The following is a 22412-nucleotide window of genomic DNA, read 5'->3' on the forward strand; positions in this document are numbered from 1 at the left end:
GACTATTATTGAAAAGACAAAGACTAACAAATGTTGGAAAGGATGTGGGGAAAAGGGAACCCTCATATACTGTTGGTGGGACTGCAAATTGGGACAGTCACTGTGAAAAACAGGATGCAGAGTCCTCAAAAAATTAAGAATAGAACTATCATATGACCCAGCTATTCCACTTCTGGATATTTATCTGAAGAAAATGAAAACACTAGTTGGAAAAGATACATGCACACCTATGTTCACTGCAGCCTTATTTACGACAGCTAAGATAATGGAAATAACCTAAGTGTCCATTGATGGATGAATAGATAAAGAAGACGTGCAACATATACATAATGGAATGCTATTCAGCCATAAAAAGGAATGGAATCCTGACATTTCTGACAACATGAATGGACCTTGACGGTATTATGCTAAGGACAATAAGTCAGACAGAGGAAGACAACTACCATATGCTTTTACTCATACACAGAATCTAAAAAACAAACAAACAAAACGAAACAAAGAAAACCTCACTGATACAGAGATCAGATTAGTGATTACCAGAGGAGGAAGGTGTTGCAGGGGATGAAATGGGGGAAGGGAGTCAACTCTATAGTGATGGATGGTAACTAGATGTGTGGTGGTGAGCACTTTATTGTCCATACAAATGTTGAATTATAATGCTTTACACCTGAAACTTACTTTTTTAATTAAAAAAATTCTTAACAGTGGTTTGACAAATAAAATCACTTTAGAGGCCAGTGACAACAAGCCAAACATTAAAGGGATAAAGTATTATTGATCCAGGGTTAAGTACTGACAAGAGATTCTCCCTAAAAGTCTAGTTTGGTATCTAACTCTCCCTAGGGGTGTATTAACTCAAATATTGGAGGCTATCATTTATTTTTTTCTTGCTTGCTTTTCACTTCATAAACAGTCTGAGGGTCACAGGACAAGATTTATTATGATGATGATGACATATTTCAAATTATATGGGATAATCTCGATTTTAATTATTCTGTCCCATGCCTTTGGGAACAAGTTACCAATTTTTAGGTTCAAGAGAGCCACTATACCTGTAGTTGAAATCTGTTTTATGGTTCTCATCCAGCTCAAACGTATTGAGAAACTGAACCCAATTAAACTTTCATTAGACTAGTCTAATAAAAAAAAGCTGACCTGCAAGTTAAACATGGTGGAAATGACTTCTCCTGAATCACCTTTAAATGCTTACTTTAAAAGGATGAAAGCACTGATGGATTTTCTGTAAGTCACTTCCTCTTTCAAGTTTTTCCTCCCTGGTCCTCTGCCCTTTCCAGAACACTCGCCCTCCCTGTCTTGGACCTGGATGTTTATTACAGCAGTTCGGCACCATCACGAAGCACGTATGTCTGGTCGTCTGTACCTCTCTCTCCAACAGCCGGCCTCTTGCAGGACTCTTTGGTTTGTCTGAGTGCCTGACATGGTATTAACCATATTCAATCAGTGTTTATTCACTAGAAAGAATGAATAAAGGTAAAAATCAATCTTATTTCAAAGTGAGATTTGTTTGGTGCGAGAATGGGACTTTAAGACTCTTCCTTTAGATGTATTTATTTGCACTGAAATAGAGGCTTGGACATCAATGAAGCTTTTATTAGTACAGATATACCCTTTTGAAACAAATTGTTTTGTTTGTGGGGAAGATAACACAATGTATTTGGTTTTAAATTATATTTATAGCACAGAGAGCTCAGCTCCATGCTCTGTAATGACCTAGAGGAGAGGGATGAGAGGGAGGGAGGTCCAAGAAGGAGGGGATATATGCATATATTTAGCTGATTTACTTCGTTGTACAGTAGAAACTAACACATCATTGTAGAACAATTATATTCCAATTTAAAAAAGTATTAGTCTTACTTAATTGTATTAAAAGAAATACTATCAGATAAAAATTTCCAAATATCAAGCAAAGCCCTAAGGAGGAAAGGTGAGATCCTTCCTTCCATCTTGCACATGGTTTAAGGGCCCAAGGGTCAATTCCAGCACAGCTGCCAGCTTTACAGAGTGTTTCAGCCTGGAAGGATGGGGTTATTCCCCAACAGGAGAGTGAGTAGAGCAAAGAGGAATCTGGGGACTTCTAAAGAGCAGGCAGGAAGACGGCCCTCACCAGGGACTCAAGTCATTTCCTGTTTGGTAAAATGTACCTCAAACTAGGGCACCACTTCCTTCGGGTAACACTTGCTTGCACAAGTGGATTTCCATTGCTCAATATCTTAAATTGTGTGATCGTGTGACCATGAGCCAGTCAAAGACCTCTCAAGTTTTCCCCTTGTGGATTTAATGTAGTTATGCATAATCTTTGCTATATTAATATTCACTGCATATTCTTTGATTGTGTGTCACAAAATGACACAAAGAAAGGTGCTGTGTACATTGATTTTTTTTTAAGTTTTTTTTCAAACTTTTAACTTTTTATTTTGTATTGGGGTATAGCCGATTAACAACGAATGCTGGGATAGTTTCAGGTGAACAGCAAAAGGACTCAGCCATACATACACATGAATCCATTCTCCCCCAAACCCCCTTCCCATCCAGGCTGGCACATAGCATTGATGTATTCATTCATTTAAAGCAGACATTGCTCCTGCCCTCAAAGGCCTTTCCACATGGAGGGAACACAGATAATACCCAAACAATACCACAAGTGCGTGATTATAAAGAGATAAGCACTCCGAAGGAAAAGCACTGCAAATATGAAAAGATGCAGCACAGTCATGCTGAGCTGGGACAGCAGGTCAGAGAAGATGCCCTTGAGGATGAACAATTTAAACTGAGGTTTGAAGGATAAGTTAAGGTTTGAAGGATAGAATTTGACCACTCCAGAGACTGGAAACGCTTAGGTTTTCAGAAACTTTATCAGATAAGTTAAGAAGGTTACATCACTAACAGGTACAGAAATCGCAAGGAATTTTTGAGACCTTGAGAAGGCAGGAATTCACCTACATCTGTTAGGTGAAATCTGTGATAAGTCTTTGGCATGACTTCCCTAGCCCTGGGACTTCCCTGTAGCTCATACAGTAAAGAATCTGCCTGCGATGCAGGAGACCCAGGTTTGATCCCTGGGTCAGGAAGATCCTCTGGAGAAGGAAATGGCAATCCACTCCAGTATTCTTGCCTGGAAGAGGAGCCTTGTAGGCTACAGTCTGTAGGGTCACAAAGAGTCGGACATGACTGAGCGACTAACGCTTGAAGGATAAGCAGAGCAAACTAAACGAGACACACGTGTGTTTGTGCACAAGCACGTGTGTACGTGCCCCCGTGCACACGTCACCCCAGGCAGAAGTCAGCACCAACTGCCTGTACAACGTCCCCAGGGTGGAAGACAGGATGGAATGAAACACTGGAAGGTCAGTGCTGTCAAAGTAAAGGGAGCAAAGGGGAGAGGAATGTGAAATGTGGTTGAAAACACAGAAAAGGGTCAGCCCAGGCAGACTCTTGTAGGCCACATGCAGGATTTTGGTGTTTTCCCAGGAACAACAGGAAGTCAGAAGTCACTGAGGAGTTTTAAGAAGAGTGAAATGGTAAGAATTGTCCTTTTAAAAAAGGGTATTCTGGCTTCACAGAACAAGATTTAGAGGGGAGCAAGAAAAACCTATTATGACACTATTTTAGTAGGAGAAAAAAGAAGACAGAGGTTTGCAAGGACAGCAACAGTCGGGGTGGGGTGAAGCGGTCCAATTCAAGACGTATTTTGAGGATAGAGTCAACAGGAGTTGCAAACTGATTGGATTTGGGAGGTGAGAAAATGAATAGAATCACAGGAAACCTCTAAGTTTCTGGCCTTGGCAATTTAGGGCTTGTAGAGACATTGACTGATGGGGATCTAGGGCCAAAGACCAGGTCTGGAGAAAGATGAAGAAGAATTCAGTTCAGGGGACTTCCCTGGTGGTTCAGCAGTTAAGTATCCACCAATGCAGGGGACATGGGATCGATCCCTGGTCCAGGAAGATTCCACATGTCACGGGGCAACCAAACCCATGTAGCGCAACTACCGATGCCGGCACACTCTAGAGCCTGTGTTCTGCAAAAAAAAGCCTCTTCAATGAGAAGTCTGTGCACTGCAATTAGAGGGTAGCCTCTGCTTGTTGCAACTAGAGAAAGACTGTGAGCAATGAAGACCCAATACGGCCAAAAACAGATACATAAATAAATTTTTTCCCCAGTTTTATGTATTTATTTACTTTACAATATTGTATTGGTTTTGCCATACATTGACATGAATCTGCCACGGGTGTACACATGTTCCTCATCCTGAACCCCCCTCCCACATCCCTCCCATCCTATCCCTCTGGGTCATCCCAGTGCACCAGCCCTGAGCACACTGTGTCATTCATTGAACCTGGACTGGTGATTTGTTTCACATATGATAATATACATGTTTCAACGCCATTCTCCCAAATCATCACCCCCCCAACAGAGTCCAAAAGAGTGTTCTATACATCTGTGTCTCTTTTGCTGTCTCGCATACAGGGTTATCATTATCATCTTTCTAAATTCCATATATATGCATTAGTATACTGTATTGGTGTTTTTCTTTCTGGCTTACTTCACTCTGTATAATAGGCTCCAGTTTCATCCACCTCATTAGAACTGATTCAAATGTATTCTTTTTAATGGCTGAGTTATACTCCATTGTGTATGTGTACCACAGCTTTCTTTCCATTCATCTGCTGATGGACATCTAGGTTGCTTCCATGTCCTGGCTATTGTAAACAGTGCTGCGATGAACACTGGGGTACACGTGTCTCTTTCCATCTGGTTTCCTCGGTGTGTATGCCCAGCAGTGGGATTGCTGGGTCGTAAGGCAGTTCTATTTCCAGTTTTTTAAGGAATCTCCACACTGTTCTCCATAGTGGCTGTACTAGTTTGCATTCCCACCACCAGTGTAAGAGGGTTCCCTTTTCTTCACATCCTCTCCAGCATTTATTACTTGTAGACTTCTGGATCGCAGCCATTCTGACTGGCGTGAAATGGTACCCCATAGTGGTTTTGATTTGCATTTCTCTGATAATGAGTGATGTTGAGCATCTTTTCATGTGTTTGTTAGCCATCTGTATGTCTTCTTTGGAGAAATGTCTGTTTCGTTCTTTGCAAATAAATGACCCAATCAAAAAGTGAGCCAAAGAAATAAATTTTTTAAAAAGAGAATTCAGTTTGGGGCATGCTGAGTTCAGGACCAGCTGTCAGAGGGGCAATGTGATCAATGAGTAGGGCATTCAGAGAAGAATGAATATGAATGAGTAAAATAAACATGAGTCATCAGGGTTGAATCATCTAGTTGCATCTAGATGGCAACTGAGGTGTGGGTGTTGAAGAAATCATCTAGGAAAAAGTACAAAGAAAAAGAGAAAAGGAGGTCCTAGGACAATGCTTGAGGAATGTCCACATGAAAGGAGGATAATCTGGCCCAAAAGGCCAAGGAGCAGTCAGGAGATAAGGAGAAGACAAGAGAAGAGAGTGGTCAATCATGCTGAATACAGGGACTTCCCTGGTAGTCCAGTGGTTAAGACTCCACCATCCAAATGTGAGCTGTGAGTTTGATCCCTGGTCAGAGAACCACAGGCCTCGCACTACACCCAAATAAATAAATAGAACTGTTTAAAAAATTGTTTAAAAAAATAATGTTGAACACTGCTGAGAGGTCAAGGAAGATAAAGACTTACACAGGCCTATCAAATTGATCTACACTGAGGTCCATCGGTAACCAGTGCAATGGGGCAAAGACCATACTGGAGTGTAGAGGAGTGAGTGGGATGGAAGGGAAAGGAGACTGGGAGTGAAGGCAACTTCCTGGGGTGGTTTAGCTTAAAGGAGATGAAAGCAACTGTAGATAGAGCGGGGGTTGGGGGTAAGGTCAAGGAGGAGCATTTCATTTCAAATATGGGAGACTTGAGCCTATTGTAATTGAACACTATTAAGAGTCTAGTAAAGAGTCCAATAAAAAGAGAGAGGTTGCAGATAAAGAAAAAAACAGAAGGCGAGTTGAGGTCCCTGAGATGGTAGAAGGGACTGGGGTTGCAAATATGCTTGGTGAGGTCGCCTCTGGAGGGGACACCTTCTCTACTGAACAGGAAGGAGGGAAAGGTGGGGAAAGGTATGGGCTGCTGTGCAGGTTTGGAGCAGAGCAGGCAAGTGAGGAAGCTGCCTCAACTTGTACACGTAGTAATCAACTGTAAAAATATATGTCTGTGTGCTTTGAGGGGCTTGTCATCAAAGATAAGTTGCTATTACTTAACCATGGCAAAATTTTACCAAAAAGAAAATATCTCACTGTACAGTTTTGTTTTATTTTGCTTTGGTTTGTTTAATGACTGGTCTTTTAATTTTATATTTTGTCATACAGAGGTCTCCAGTTTTTTAAAAGTCAGGTTAGTTGAGGTTAAATTTACAGACAGTAAAGTTTTAAGTTTACCCTTTTTAGATATATACTACTATGACTTTTCTGGAACTCTCTTGCTTTTTCGATGATCCAGCGGATGTTGGCAATTTGATCTCTGGTTCCTCTGCCTTTTCTAAAACCAGCTTGAACATCTGGAAGTTCACGGTTCACGTACTGCTGAAGCCTGGCTTGGAGAATTTTGAGCATTTCTTTACTAGCGTGTGAGATGAGTGCAATTGTGTGGTAGTTTTAGCATTCTTTGGCATTGCCTTTCTTTGGGATTGGAATAAAAACTGACCTTTTCCAGTCCTGTAGCCACTGCTGAGTTTTCCAAATTTGCTGGCATACTGAATGCAGCACTTTCACAGCATCATCTTTCAGGATTTGAAAGAGCTCAACTGGAATTCCATCACCTCCACTAGCTTTGTCCAACACTTTGGCCACCTCATGCGAAGAGTTGACTCATTGGAAAAGACTCTGATGCTGGGAGGGATTGGAGGCAGGAGGAGAAGGGGACGACAGAGGATGAGATGGCTGAATGGCATCACCGACTCGATGGATGTGAGTTTGAGTGAACTCTGGGAGTTGGTGATGGACAGGGAGGCCTAGCGTGCTGCAATTATTGGGGTCGCAAAGAGTTGGACACAACTGAGCGACTGAACTGAACTATGACTTTTGACAAATGTGTATACTTATATAACCACCACGACGACCATGATATAGACTATTTCAATCACTCTTAATACCTCCCTCTTATTCCTTTTCACAGGTTCCTCCCCTACTGGCGGCCTTGGCAACCCCTGCCACCCTGACCCCCAACACACACACAAACACACACACAAACACACTGTGCTCACTCCTTCCAGGCAACTTTGTGTACCCAGACCCCTTCATCTTAGGGTGGCACCTTCTTCCTCATGACATCCTTTCAGACTTAACTTGCTCAGGGAATGATATCTGCACCCCCACTTTTTAATTTCTATGTAACTATTTAGCTTTTCATTATCATAGGTTGTGAGCAAATAATATATTAAACCATGTATAATAAACTGATGTTAGATTTAAAAACATGGGGCTGAAAGTGTACATAAATAGCATTTAGTCATAAGACAGCATTTACATATAAAGGAGTCATTAAAAAACTAATATGAGTAGAATTAAAGTGTAATTAAGGCTTTACAATTCTCAGCGTTCATTTGTTCTTTCCACTAATACACCCTTGTATTCTCTGTTTTACATATACAAACGCTGTGCTCAGTCATTTCAGTGCTGTCCAACTCTGTGCGAGCCTATGGAATTTAGCCCGACAGGCTCCTCTGTCCGTGAGATTCTCCAGGCAAGAACACTGGAGTGGGTTGCCATGCCCTCCTCCAGGGATTGAACTGGTGTCTCCTGTGTCTCCTGCACTGCAGGCAGATTCTTTACCGTTAAGCCACTGGGGAAGCCCCATATATATATATATATATATAAAACGTGTGTATGTGTGCACATATTTTATTTCCCCAATAAAACTGTAACTCCTAGGAATTATTTTCTGTATCCTATATTCCTGAACCCCCTCAAACACCTATTAATATGACTAGCATCTAGTAGGTACTCACTACATTCAGGCAGTAGGATTAACTGATCTGCAAAAACTAGCTAAAGGAAGTAAGTCAGAGAAAGACAAATACTGTAAGAAGTTACTTATTTGTACAAAATAAAAAAGGTGAACTCAGAAAGTAGACCAGTGGTTGCCAGGGGCTGGAGGGCAGGGGAAGCAGGGAGACATTAGTCAAAGGGTACAAAATTCCAGTTATAAGGTGAATACGTTCTGAGGACCTGAGATACAGCATGGTGACTATACTCCACAATACCGCACCGTATACTTGCAAAATTGCCTACAGGGTAGATGTCAAAGGTACAAAAACAGAAAGATAACCATGTGAGGTGATGGGGATATTGACTAACCTTATCGTGGTCTTCGTTTCACAATATATATACCTATTCATATATTAAATCATCACAGTGTACTCTTTTAACTTACACAATGTTATATGTCAATTATACCTCAATAAAGTTGGGAGGAAGGAAGAAAAAAGAAAAGCATAGGATCAAGATGTTCGTAAATTTATTTTGAAAAACTTGAGCCTAAGAGACCCAATTCAGTTGCATCTCAGAAAGAAAATGTCGCTATGCAGAAAATATTCTACTCATTTAGATTTGGGCCAGGAAATGAGGCTTCCATCCTAGCCAGAGGCCTAAAGGCTTTAGGAAAAAACCCAAAGGAAGAAAGAGGTATGTGTTTAGAAAATCAATCAGAATCAAATCTTCACCCAAGAAGTTTTGCATAAACATTAACTTGGCTACACAGCCTTCATCCAGCTGTCTCTTTTCAAATTTACACAGGCAAAGAAAAAAAAGATGTAAACTAAAAATATCCCAATAACTGGAGGCTGACATCTGAAATCCTCTTCGGTTGGAGCATCCAAGTCAATGCAACAAATATTTACATTGAGAACTGAAATTCTGGGAAATAGTTCAAAAATTCGGTGGGGCTAGGAAATTAATAGACATCTCCAAACTGTCCAATGCATGCTACACCGAATATATTATCCAATACATATCTGGTTTCTGATGTCCTTCACAGAATCCCTGATAGGAATGTCCTCATGCCATGCCAGTCAACATAAGCCCAGGGATCAGCAGGACAGAGAAGCAGATGAGGCTAGCACATTCCTGCCACTCTGCCCTGCTGCTCCGTGGGTCCCTTCTTGTCCCCACACCACCATCCCCCTCCCACCGCCACCACCAGGGAGCCTGGGCACAATGAGAGGGCTGAAGCTGATTCACATTCCTGAGCAAGTGTCCAGGGTGGCAGAAGACACAGAAGCACCGATAATATTAAATAGCAGCACATTACAAGCAAATGTTAATTTCCTTCTTTTACTCTAACATAATAAAGAGCTCTGAAACCTGATGCATTTTAAGCTATACCAATATTGATCTAGCTAATCAGGCCAAAATGTAACTGCAACAGTATAGCAAAAACAGTAACACAAAGCCACATAATCTGAATAATCCTCACTGTCAGCACGAACAAGCACCAAAGTTACTGGATTGCTCTGAAACTGTGCTTTGGTTTTGGCAGGGTGGATTCAGTCTGCAACATGTGTTCTCCCCAACTGCTTATCAGAAATCATTGAAGAGACGCAATGCTATATATGGTATGCTTATCTTGACCCAGAGAAGCGACTTCATTGTGAATTGCCGACGTTTACTTACTTGCACATGAACTAATTTTACAATGATTCCCAGGTGGCGCTGTGGTAAAAGATTCTCCTGCCAATGCAGGAGATGCAAGAGACACGGGTTTGATCCCTGGGTGGGGAAGATCCCCTCGAGGAGGAAATGGCAACCTGCTCCAGTCTTCTTGCCCGGAGAATCCCATGGACGGAGGAGTCTGGTGGTCTACCATCCATGTAGTCACAAAGAGTCGAACACGAATGAGCACACACTATGCCTGAACTCAAAATTAATCATTAGTATCTCTGCAGTCTCACGGCTTATTCATATATCTCCACACAATGCTTATACATTGCACCATAATTACTTGTGTCTGTCGCTGCCACTAAATTGTGAACCTGTTGAGAGCGGGATCCAGGTTTTGTTCATCTTGGTGTTCCTTTCAGGGCCTACAGTAGATTTTTGTGAGTACTGGATGAATAAGAAATGTTGAATGGGTGAATGAGTGAATCAACTGCCCAGAAAAACTAACGGCAACCCTACATACTGTTTCTGTAGAAACCGTTCCAGCTGACATTTGTGTATTCATTATCCATGGATCAAAGAAAACCAATCCAAGATCTAACAGTCTGTCAGTATTTTAAACCTGTTGTCACAATTTTATTTCTCACGATTCTGCCCCCAAACTCTTGTGAGAGGAGAATCATGAGAATTTGCTTGTTGTCAATAACTTTTAAACAGAAACATCTGTTTATGTAATAAATAGCAAGTTAGCGAAAGATGTAATGTAAATATAATACGATATTAAATGTCATAGAGAAGGTATAACAAACTTTGCTTATTATTGTTTCTTGTCCTTTATAGAATTTTTCTTCTTGTGGAAGTATAGTCTGTAGTGGTCTATTTAAGAGAGGATGTACCATGGGAAATTTCTTGTCTGAAAGTTTTTATGTCTGAAAAATGGCCACCTTCACCTTTGAACTGTAGGCTAGATACAGAAATCTCCATTCACAGCCCTTTTTTGTTTTGTTTTGGGTTTCAGTACTAGAAGTCCCTATTCCCAGAGCTGTTGATGAGAAGTCTTCACTAAATTAGATTCTTAGTTGTTAATACTTTTCTTCTCTAACAACTTCTAGGATTATTTTCAATATGTTGAAGTTCTAAAATTTTTCTACAGTATTATTGCACTACTTAGCATATGATAACTCTTTTGTTCTGAAGTCTTATGTCCTTTTTTTTTTTTTTTTAGTTAAAAAAAATAGGTTTTATTTCTTTAACTGTCGGCACCCTTGCATTCTCTCTATTTCTTCTTTGGAAACTCATTGTTGATACCGGTAAATCTAGGGCTATCCTCTATGGTTCTTCTGTTTAAACTTTCTAAATCTTTACCTTTTAACCTATATTCTGGAATGAGCCCTTAGCTCCCACCTTCCTGGCTCACTGATTTGCCCCTCCGTGTTTTCATTCTGCTCTTCAGCTATCATCAAGTTCTTAATGGCAACAAGTACATTTTTTCATTTTCAAGATCTCTCGATCCTGCTGCTGCTTCATGGATGGAACGCCAGCAACCACTCCTCTTGCTTAGTTCTTGAGGCCTCCATGCCATAAACGCTTGTTCTTATCTTTCTCCTTGCTGGCTGTCCTGATATTCCTAGTCACTCCCAACTGTGAGCTCACATTTCCTAGACTCCGAGCTCTCCGCTTGGGCAGCCAGTCTTGGATAAGGGACTGAAGCAGTGGTGGGTACCTGTGCTCCTTGCTGCTTTCAGTGACAAAATGAGCAGAGCTGGAGGCAGGAGCTGTCTCCAGAGCTTATACCTCTTTGTCCTGGGCATCATTAGTTACCTGGGGCACTTCCCTATTTCCTGGGACTACTGACCTAAATACCAGGGGATAAAGGGAAGAAGGAGAACACTGGGGGTTCACAGGAACAAAGTCCTCCCATTCCAAGAGCTCTGCCAACCCTTACGGCTGTTTCCAGCCCTCTCCTGCTCCAGCGTGCCACCACTTCTAGCCATGGGGCCTTGGTGGTGCTGCACCATGACCTGGTTGATCCCTTCCTCCTGTCTAGACCCCTGTGAAACCTACTTCTTATTCTTGGGTATAGCTGGAGATTCTGATGTTTCTTATATCAGTTCTATCATCCACCCAATGTGGAGGGAACCTGCGGCACAGGCTTACTCATTCTGACATCTTGAACCATCACATTCAAAATCTTAGCTTAAACTGAGCCTTCTAAGCAACACAGAGCACACAGGAACTAGAGAAAACACTGCTACTTATTTGGCACGTGGGTCATTTCTCTGTTTGCTCTTAGATCCAATTTCCATTTTTCCTTTGTGTGACTACATCACACTGCTTGGCTCTTTTAACAACTGGCTCTGGGTAAGTTCAGCCAGTGGGAGGCACTGGTGGAAGCTAGAAGGGGAGATGAGGGAGAAGCCAGGGCTCCCTGTGGGATGATGCCTCCGTAGCACCCAGGGCTCTTCCGAGGCCTCAGCTTCCGTCCCGACAGGCAGCACTCAGCTTGTGCAGCTTCTGCTGGCCAGCACCAGGCTCCGGCTTCCGTAACCCAACCTTCTACTGATGTCCCTCCAGTCCCAGGCTGAAGGACCTTCTCCTGCTGCTCTGACCTTTGGGTTGCTGTGAAGGTGACTCCCCTGGTGGCTCAGATGGTAAAGCATCTGTCTACAATGTGGGAGACCTGGGTTTGATCCCTGGGTTGGGAAGTTCCCTGGAGAAGGATATGGCAACCTACTCCAGTACTCTTGCCTAGAAAATCCCATGGACGGAGGAGCCTGATGTAGCACCCCATAATACCGTCTCCTGTACGACAAATTTCCTATATTTAATTCCTGCTGTTGAGAGGCCTAGAATGCTTTTGTTTTCCTGACTGGATACTGATTTGAAGATCAAAACTCTGAAGAGGCACCTTCAAAAATAATATTGGGTAAGCCCTTTCTTTATGGCTTCCCAGGTGGCTCAGTGGTAAAGAATCCGCCTGCCAAGCAGGAGATGCAGGTTCAATCCCTGGGTTAGGAAGATCCCTACAGGAATAGAATGGCAACCCACTCCAGTGTTCTTGCCTGGAGAATCCCATGGACAGAGGAGCCTGGTGGGCTACAGTCCACGGGGTCGCAAAGAGTCGGACATGACTTAGCAACTAAACAACAGCAAGCCCTTTCTCTGCAGGGCTGGGAGCACCATAATGAAGGAATTTGAAACTTGGGTTTCTCAGTATCTAAGCTATCCCAGGTTATTTCAAGAAGTGACATGAAATTCTTTAAAATGTGAATTCTGGCAGTATATTTCATCTTAATCTCATATATGTCATGAAGCAGTTTTGTAAGGAAAGCCTTAGGGGCCTATCACATTATTAAACACAGTGTTTTAAAATGAGGAAATGCTATCCCAGAGGAGGAAGGCTTGGCGTATAACAGAAACCTTGCTTAAGGCTTCTCAAACTTTAGCCCTGCATTCAGGGGCAGCCATGAAGTTGTTTAAAGAAAATACTTGCACTGCCTGTTAGTTACCATTTTCTCTGTTGAGAAAGGGTCATGAGAAATGACAGTAAACCTTCCGAAAAAGCTTGTGTAGCTTGTTTCTCTGAAACAGAGAGTACCACTGCCTGCTGAGCCCAGTCCATTGTTATCACTTCACAAATGCTTAATAAACAGCACAGAAGCAACAAGAGAGCCTGCCGTGGTGGCTCGTGATCAGAGCAAGAACTCGAGCCATGCTGTGCCCTTGGCATGCCATATGGCTGCAAGTCTAAAGGCTCTGAGAAATGCCGCACTTGTATGAAGTCCTGAATACCTGCTTTCATTCCCATTTCGAGTGTTTGAACTGTAATATATGGGCCATCTATTTATTAAAGGAGAGAGCTTACTTTGGCATGGGATAAACTGGTGCTTGCAGCAAGATGCTGTTTAATACAAAGGACGTTTCTGGAATTCCTTTCAGATCTGAGATCCACAGCTTACAGAGTGTGTGGCGGATACATTTAAAAGTTGTGTGACTATTATACGATCCTTTTTCTTCAGCTGGCATGAGAAGGATACTCCCATCCTCTCCACGCTCTGTTCTTTTCTTCCTCAAAGCTGAGGCGGCAAAAACACTGCCAGCCTTATGCAGCTTTTCATGGAAAGCCGCCACTCTTCACTGGCGCCTACATGCAATTTCAGACTGTCCCAGGAGACCTTCGCGCTTTGAGGTGAATTCATAACATTAGGGCCAACACAGAAGTTAACACAAACTTGCACTGTTAAAGAAAAAGTCTACAGGCTTACTGAAGGAGCTCTGCTTCTGTGAGTGCCTCTGTCCTCTGCTCCCCAGTGACAATGGCCAGTTCATCCTTCAGTTCCTGGATTTCCTTTTGTAGGCGTATAATCATCTGAAATGGCAAGGCAGGAGCATAAATGTCAGCTCCTCATTGAGGGGACTATGTGACAGAGAACACACATCTTTTAAAATTATGAACAAAAATGTACAGAGAAGGATACCAAAGGCACTCTTGTACTTACCACCTCGCTTTGTTAAATCTTATCATTTGGTCAAAATAGTTCTAGAATTTTTCTTAACAAATAAAACATTACTCATGGAACCTGGAGGCCCTTACTCCTGTTTCCTTCTGTCCTTCCTTGGGTGACTGCGATCCTGCATTTAGTGGGTAGCATTTCCCTGCATGTTTTAAATATTTACTCCGTAGGTACAGGTATGACTGTAAATGATAGATATCATTTTGCATGCCTTACACTTAATGTAAATGCTATTACTGCATGTAAGTGCAACTTGGTCTTTCTTCCTCACACTACGTTTGGAGATTATTTATATTGTTTCGTGTGGTTCTAGTTCATGAATTTTCATGGATGTATAGTATTTCAATAAAGGACCACATCACAACGGATGTATTTACATCTCCGGGACATTATGGACATTGGAATTTTACCTTTGCTGTTACGAACAGTGTTGCGGTGAACACTATAGATCTCTGGGCACATCCAAGTTTCTCTGTAGAGTACCTGCAGAGTAAGTGCAGCTTCCCTTTATTATATGTTGCTAAACTGCTCTTCAAAATCGTTGTATAAATTTATATTCTCATCAATTATATATGTAAGTTCCTGCTTCCCCACATTTTTGTCACTACTAGGTAGTATTGCCAGACACTAATTTTGCCAATTTGGTAGGTGTAAAATGGTCTCTTTTCTAGTTCTAATCTGTGTTTTCATAATTATTGGTGAGGTTCATGATCATCGTTGTAAATGTAAGTTGACTGTTTGAGTTTCCTCTTCTGTGAATTTCTTATTCACCATCTTGCCCATGTTTCAGTTGAATTGTTTTTCTTTTCCTTACGGATTTTCAGGCTTCTTTATATATTCAGGATGTGAACCCTTTGTAAGTTTTATGCAATGCCTGTATTTTCTCCCAATCTATGTCATGCTTTCCACTTTGTGGTGTTCTTTCTGTGAAACAAAAGTTTTAAATTTCAAGGCAATTTCATTATCAACTTATTTTGTTATGAGTTGCATTTCTGTGTTTTCTTTGAGAACATCTATTTTACCTAAAGCCATAGCAATATTTTCCTACAGTGTATGCGCATGCTCAGCACATGTCTGACTCTTTGCAATTCTGTGGACTGTAGCCCTCCAGGCTCCTCTGTCCATGGAATTTTCCAGGCAATAATACTGGAGGAGGTTACTATTTCCTCCTCCAGGGAATCTTCCAGACCCAGGAATTGAACCCGAGTCTTTTGTGTCTCCTGCATTGAAGGTGGATTCTTCACCACTGTGCCACCTGGGAAGCCTGTATTTCTCTAGAAGTTCTTTAAAAAGTATTAAAGTTTTGCTTTTTACATTTAGGTTGATTTTACTTTATAGGAAGTATAAGATATGGATCTAATTTTAATTTTTTTATGGCCAACCATGCAAGATTTGCTATTACAATTCTGTTATGTATTTCCACATATAAGACTTGTCTTTTTCTAGGCTATTGGTTAAAAACATTTGTCTACTTGACTATACACACTTTTAATTCCTGTATCCTAAGAAATTTTGGCATCTAGATAGAACAAACCCTTTCCATGTTGTTCTCTTCTAAAATAGACTTGGCTATTCTTGATCATATGCTCTTTCATATAAATTTTAGACTTGGCTTGTAAAATTCTATCAAAGACTCTCCTCAAATTTCAACTGTAAATAAATTTGAGTAAAAGGTTAATTTGATAAGTAATTAAAGTAATCCTAATGAATCACTGGGCTTCCTGGTGGCTCAGTGGTAACAAATCTGCCTGTCGATGTAGGAGATGCAGGTTTGATCCCTGGATTGGGAAGATCTCCTGGAGAAGGAAATGACAATCCACTCTAGGATTTTTGCCCAGAAGATCCCATAGACAGAGGAGCCTGGTGGGCTACATGTCAGTGGGGTCGCAAGAGCTGGACACAACTTAGTGAGTAAGCAGCACAGCATAATGAATCATTACACCCACAAACATGGTATGGCTTTCCATTGATTCCTTTCAATACAGATTCATAGTTTTCTCTATAAATACCTTATACATCTTTAATTAGATTTTGTCCCTAGAATTTTAAAGTTTTTGTTGTTACTATAAATGAAATTTTTATAAAATTGCATTTTCTAATTAGTGGCTTTTGATGTATAGGAAGGCAATTCATTTTTATGAACTATATAACAAATACTTTTCTGAACATTATTTTGGTTATCATGTTTTTTGTTATCGAACACCTGGATGTCCTTTTTCTTCTTGGCTTCACTGGGTCTTCATTCCTGACTGTGGGCTTTTCTCTAGTTGTGGCAAGTGGTGGCTGCTCTCTTCTTGGAGTATGCAAGTAGAGAGTAGCCGCCTCTCCTTTTCATTGTGGTGACTTCTCACTGCAGAGCACGGGCTCTAGGGCACAGGGACAGAGGAGTTGTGGTGCACAGGCTTAACTGCCCCTCAACATGAGGAATCTTCCTTCCACAAGACCAGGGATTAGACCTGTGTCTCCTTCATTGGTAGGCAGATTCTTAACCACTGGACCACCAGGCAAGTCCCACTACTGGATGCTCTAGATGAGCAATCAAATAGTCCACCAGTAATGACCGATATTCTTTTCAAATCCTCCTAAATTTAAAAAAAAATTGTCTCTTTCCTAGCCAGAAACTCCAAGTACAGTGCTTAAGACATTCTTGTCATATTCCTTTTAACATTTCACTTTTAAAATGTTTGCTGTAGTTTTTGATTGATACCCTTAATCACTCTAAGGATGTTCGCTTATATTCATAGTTTGATGAGCCTTTTCAAACTATGGATGAATGTTTAATGTTATCAAATGTTTTTTTTTCTGTAGCTAATGATGTGATGATACAATTTTTTTCTTTTAAACTGTGAAAGTGATGAGTCACCTTAATTCATGTGATTTTACATTTTAGTAGGAACTACTTCAGATAAACAAAGAGCTATAAATATTACCTTGTCCCTACTTCTAAGCTTAAGTGAACATTCAGGTACTGACTACTTCAGTTCAGTTCAGTTGCTCAGTTGGGTCTGACTCTTGGTGACCCCATGAACCATAGCACGCCAGGCCTCCCTGTCCATCACCACCTTCTGGAGTCCACGCAAACCCATGTCTATTGTGTCGGTGATGCCATCCAACCATCTCATCCTCCATCATCCCTTTCTCCTCCTGCCCTCAATCTTTCCCAGCGTCAGGGTCTTTTCAAATGAGTCAGCTCTTCGCATCAGGTGGCCAAAGTATTGGAGTTGCAGCTTCAACATCAGTCCTTCCAATGAACACCCAGGACTGATCTTCTTTAGGATGGACTGGTTGGATCTCCTTACAGTCCAAGGGACTCTCAAGAGTCTTCTCCAACACCACAGTTCAAAAGCATCAATTCTTCTGTGCTCAGCTTTCTTTATAGTCCAACTCTCACATCCATACATGACCACAGGAAAAACCATAGCCTTGACTAGATGAACCTTTGTTGGCAAAGTAATGTCTTTGCTTTTGTATATGCTGTCTAGGTTGGTCATAACTTTCCTTCCAACGAGTAAGCGTCTTTTAATTTCATGGCTGCAGTCACCATCTGCAGTGATTTTGGAGCCCAGAAAAATAAAGTCTGACACTGTTTCCACTGTTTCCCCATCTATTTGCCATAAAGTGATGGGACCAGATGCCATGAGCTTAGTTTTCTGGGCTTTAAGCCAACTTTTTCACTCTCCTCTTTCACCTTCATCAAGAGGCTTTTTAGTTCCTCTTCACTTTCTGCCATAAGGGTGGTGTCATCTGCATATCTGAGGCTACTGATATTTCTCCCGGCAATCTTGATTCCAGCTTGTACTTCCTCAAGCCCAGCATTTCTTATGATGTACTCTGCATAGAAGTTAAATAAGCAGGGTGACAATATACAGCCTTGACGTACTCCTTTCCTATTTGGAACCAGTCTGTTGTTTCATGTCCAGTTCTAACTGTTGCTTCCTGACCTGCATACAGGTTTCTCAGGAGGCAGGTCAGGTGGTCTGGTATTCCCATCTCTTTTAGAATTTTCCACAGTTGATTGTGATCCACACAGTCAAAAGCTTTGGCATAGTCAATAAAGCAGAAATAGATGTTTTTCTGGAACTCTCTTGCTTTTTTGATGATCCAGCGGATGTTGGCAATTTGATCTCTGGTTCCTCTGCCTTTTCTAAAACCAGCTTGAACATCTGGAAGTTCACGATTCACGTGTTGCTGAAGCCTTAGCTTAAGAAATAAAACACTGCAGGCTCTTGGGAAGCCCTTACCCTTGTAGAGCTTTCCCTAAATGAATCTCCCACTACCACTACCCTAAATCTGGTGTTTATTTTTCCCATCCAGTTGTGTTCTGGGTGGTTTTGAGGACAATTTTTCAACTGTCACTTGTGTTTCAGAAAAGCTCTGTACATCAAATAAAGAACAGTAGTGTCAGTTTTTAGAAGCAATTATAAGAGATCAGGAAAAAACACTTGTCAATTACCAGATTATTCTGCTCCAGGAAGACCTCAACATTTGTTCAATTATCAGCTATTAGCTTTTGACTCCTGATTTCTCGTTTCATTAAATCTCTCACAGACCTACATCAAACACATGATAATGTTCATCTTCAAATTCCTCAAGTTCCTTCAAAGAAAAGTCTCTGCAGCCAAATTTGAAGGGAAAAACCTCAAATGTCTAATATGTTTATTTGTCTTTAGTTAGGAAGTAATTTTTGTCTTCAGGCTAATAAGCCCACTCCTGTCTTTCTCATTCTGCACAGTAATGTTACAGGGTGGCTGGCAGGGTCAGAACAGCAGAGGGATTCATCCTAGGCATTCAGTTCCACTTGTCTTAGGCCTTTGCACTGTGTCTCCTTTTTTCAGGGGGGTAGGGCGGTGCCCTGTGATGCTGGTATGTGAGCAGGGGCTGGCCTGGAAAAAGGGACGTTCCTCACTCATTGGTTTCTCCAGAAGAGAATTCCATCAGGTGAGTTCAGGCTCCCGGAGGCAAGAAGGACAAAATGGTCAGTCCTACTATTCTTCTCTCCTCCTTTTCCTCTACGCTTTGATGGAATGATTTCAGGGAAGGAAGGGCAAACGCTCAAGAGGAAGTAATAATATGGGTAATGGATGAATTCAAGATTTTCATTTTTTGGAATTTGAGAAATTTGTAAATTAAGCACCACTGAAAAGATTTCAGATGTTTTTCTTTTTTAAAAAGTAATGTATACTACCAAACTTTTGCACTCAGGCTTCTCTATGGTGGTCCAACTCTCACATCCATATATGACTACTGGAAAAACCATAGCTTTGAAAATATGGACTTTTGTCAGCAAAGTAATGTCTCTGCTTTTTAAGACGCTGTCAAGGCTTGTCTAGGCTTTTGAACTGTGGTGTTGGAGAAGACTCTTGAGAGTCCCTTGGACTGCAAGGAGATCCAACCAATCCATCCTAAAGGAAATCAGTCCTCCTGAATATTAATTGGATGGACTGATGCTGAAGCTGAAACTCCAATAATTTGGCCACCTGATGCGAAGAGCCCACTCATTAGAAAAGACCCTGATGCTGGGAAAGATTGATGGCAGGAGAAGAAGGGGACGACAGAGGATGAGATGGTTGGGTGGCATCACCGACTCAACTGACATGAGTTTGAGTAAACTCCGGGAGTTGGTGATGGACAGGGAGGCCTGGCGTGCTGCAGTCCATGGGGTCGCAATGAGTCGGACATGACTGAGTTACTGAACTGATCTGAACTGAGGCTTGTCATAGCTTTTCTTCCAAGGACCAAGCATCTTTTAATTTCATGGCTGCAGTCACCATCTGCAGAGATTTTTGAGCCCAAGAATATAAAGTCTGTCACTGTTTCCATTGTTTTCTCATCTATTTGCCATGAAGTGATGGGACCGGATGCCATGATCTTCACTTTTTGAATGTTGAGATTTAAGCCAGCTTTTTCACTCTCCTCTTTCACTTTCATCAAGAGGCTCTTTAGTTCCTCTTCGCTTTATACCTTAAGGGTGGTATCATCTGCATATCTGAGGTTATTGATATTTCTCCCGGCAATCTTGATTCCAGCTTGTGATTCATTTAGCCCTGCATTTTGCATGATGTACTCTGCATATAATTTAAATAAGCAGGGTGACAATATACAGACTTGACGTACTTCTTTTCCTATTTGGAACCAGTCCGTTGTTCCATGTCTGGTTCTAACTGTTGCTTTTTGACCTCCATACAGGTTTCTCAGGAGGCAGGTAAGGTGGTCTGGTATTCCCATCTCTTGAAGAATTTTTCAGTTTGACCTTTCCAGTTAAAGTTCAGTATAGTCAATGAAGCAGAAGTAGATGTTTTTCTGGAATTCTCTTATTTTTTCTGTGACTCAATGGATGTTGGTAATTTGATCTCTGGTTCCTCTACCTTTTCCAAATCCAACTTGAATATCTGGAAGTTCTTGGTTCACATACTGTTGAAGCCTAGCTTGGAGGATTCTGAGCATTACTTTGCTAGCACATGAAATGAGTGAAATTTGCTGTAGTTTGAACATTCTTTGGCACTGTGCTTCTTTGGGATTGGAATGAAAACTGAGCTTTTCCAGTCCTGTGGCCACTGCTGAGTTTTCCAAATTTGCTGGCATATTGAGTGCAGCACTTTCACAGCATCATCTTTCAGGATTTGAAATAGCTCATCTGGAATTCCATCACCTCCACTACCTTTGTTTGTAGTGATGCTTCCTAAGGCCCACTTGACTTCACACTCTAAGATGTCTGACTCTAGGTGAGTGATTATACCATCGTGATTATCTGAGTCATTAAGATCTTTTTTGTGTAGTTCTGTGTATTCTTGCCACCTCTTCTTAATATCTTCTGCTTCTGTTAAGTCTACACTGTTTCTGTCTTCTGTGCCCATCTTTCCATAAAGAAGGCTGAGCACTGAAGAACTGATGCTTTTGAACTGTGGTGCTGGGAAAGATTCTTGAGAATCCCTTGGACTGCAAGGAGATCCAACCAGTCCATCCTAAAGCAAATCAGTCCTGAATATTCACTGGACAGATTGATGCTTAAGCTGAAACTCCAATACTTTGGTCACCTGATGTGAACAGCCCACTCATTAGAAAAGACCCGGAAGCTGGGAAAGATTGAAGGCAGGAGGAGAAGGGGATGACAGAGGACAAGATGGTTGGATGGCCTCACTGACTCAATGGACAAGAGTTTGAGCAATCTCCAGAAGATGGTGAAGGACAGGGAAGCCTGGCTTGCTCCAGTCCATGGGTTCGCAATGAGTTGGACATGACTGAGCAACTAAACAACAACCAAGCTTACCCTAGTTTATTTTCTAGAGAAATCTTTTTTTTTTTTTTTTTAAAGGGAGTGATTTAAAAAGTAGTATAATCTTAATTTTGGAGTTTTACAAAATTGAGATACTGTATTTCAACATTTTCCATGTTGGTACAAATTAATTCCTTGTTTTATTTTATTTGCAGAAGAAGACTAACAAAAGAAATAAAACATATCTGCATTTATAATGAGTAGCTGAATCAGGTAACTTACAAATATCTTTCCTTAAATAAAGTACTTTGATAAAGAAGAATGAACTGTTATAAACATAGAAGCTTGGCCATTTTTTCCATGGATCCAACCAACTACTAACTTTTTAAAATCTCTAGAATAAGTAACAGAACAATTATGCAGAATATTATTCTATTTAATAACCACTGAAAGGCTAGGACCTTTCTAGAAATAGACTTGTGTATGATTTCACGTCTGTTCTCAGGACTCTCTGTGCATCTGACGGGGGCTGTAGATAAGAGCACAGGCCCTGGGCTCACACTGCCTGTGTCTGAGTCCTGTTCTGTGACCTATTAGCAACTCAGATCAAATCACTAAATGTTCCCGTGCCCCGCTTTTGTCACCTATAAGGTAGAGGAAAGTGAAAGTGAAAGTCGCTCAGTCATGTCCAACTCTTTGCAACCCCATGGACTATACAGTCCATGGAATTCTCCAGGCCAGAATACTAGAGTGGTAGCCTTTCCCTTCTCTAGGGGATCTTCCTGACACAGGGATCAAACCCAGGTCTCCCACAGTGGGGGTGAATTCTTTACCAGCTAAGCCACCAGGGGAGCCCAAGAATACTGGGGTGGGTAGCCTATTCCTTTTCCAGCAGATCTTCCCAACCCAGGAATTGAACCGGGGTCTTCTGCATTGCAGGTGGATTCTTTACCAACTGAGATACCAGGGCAGCTCAAGGCAGAGGAAGAGATGGCATCTACTCAGGAGGCTGTCATGAGAATTAAATTATTTTACACGT

At 41.4% G+C, this 22412-nt stretch overlaps 1 protein-coding gene across 6 annotated transcripts in view; it reads right to left on the reverse strand.

Annotated features, from left to right (window-relative positions):
* Window positions 1-22412, reverse strand: part of KIF6 (kinesin family member 6) — a 421799-nt gene that overhangs the window by 227267 nt on the left and 172120 nt on the right. For all 6 annotated transcript variants that reach the window (XM_024983810.2, XM_024983806.2, XM_024983811.2 and 3 more), the window contains exon 10: window positions 13912-14015. In XM_024983810.2, coding sequence (XP_024839578.1) covers window positions 13912-14015 — 104 coding nt within the window. The remainder of the gene's footprint in view (window positions 1-13911; window positions 14016-22412) is intronic.

This window comes from Bos taurus, chromosome 23 (assembly GCF_002263795.3).
Source record: "Bos taurus isolate L1 Dominette 01449 registration number 42190680 breed Hereford chromosome 23, ARS-UCD2.0, whole genome shotgun sequence".
Lineage (NCBI taxonomy): Eukaryota > Metazoa > Chordata > Mammalia > Artiodactyla > Bovidae > Bos > Bos taurus.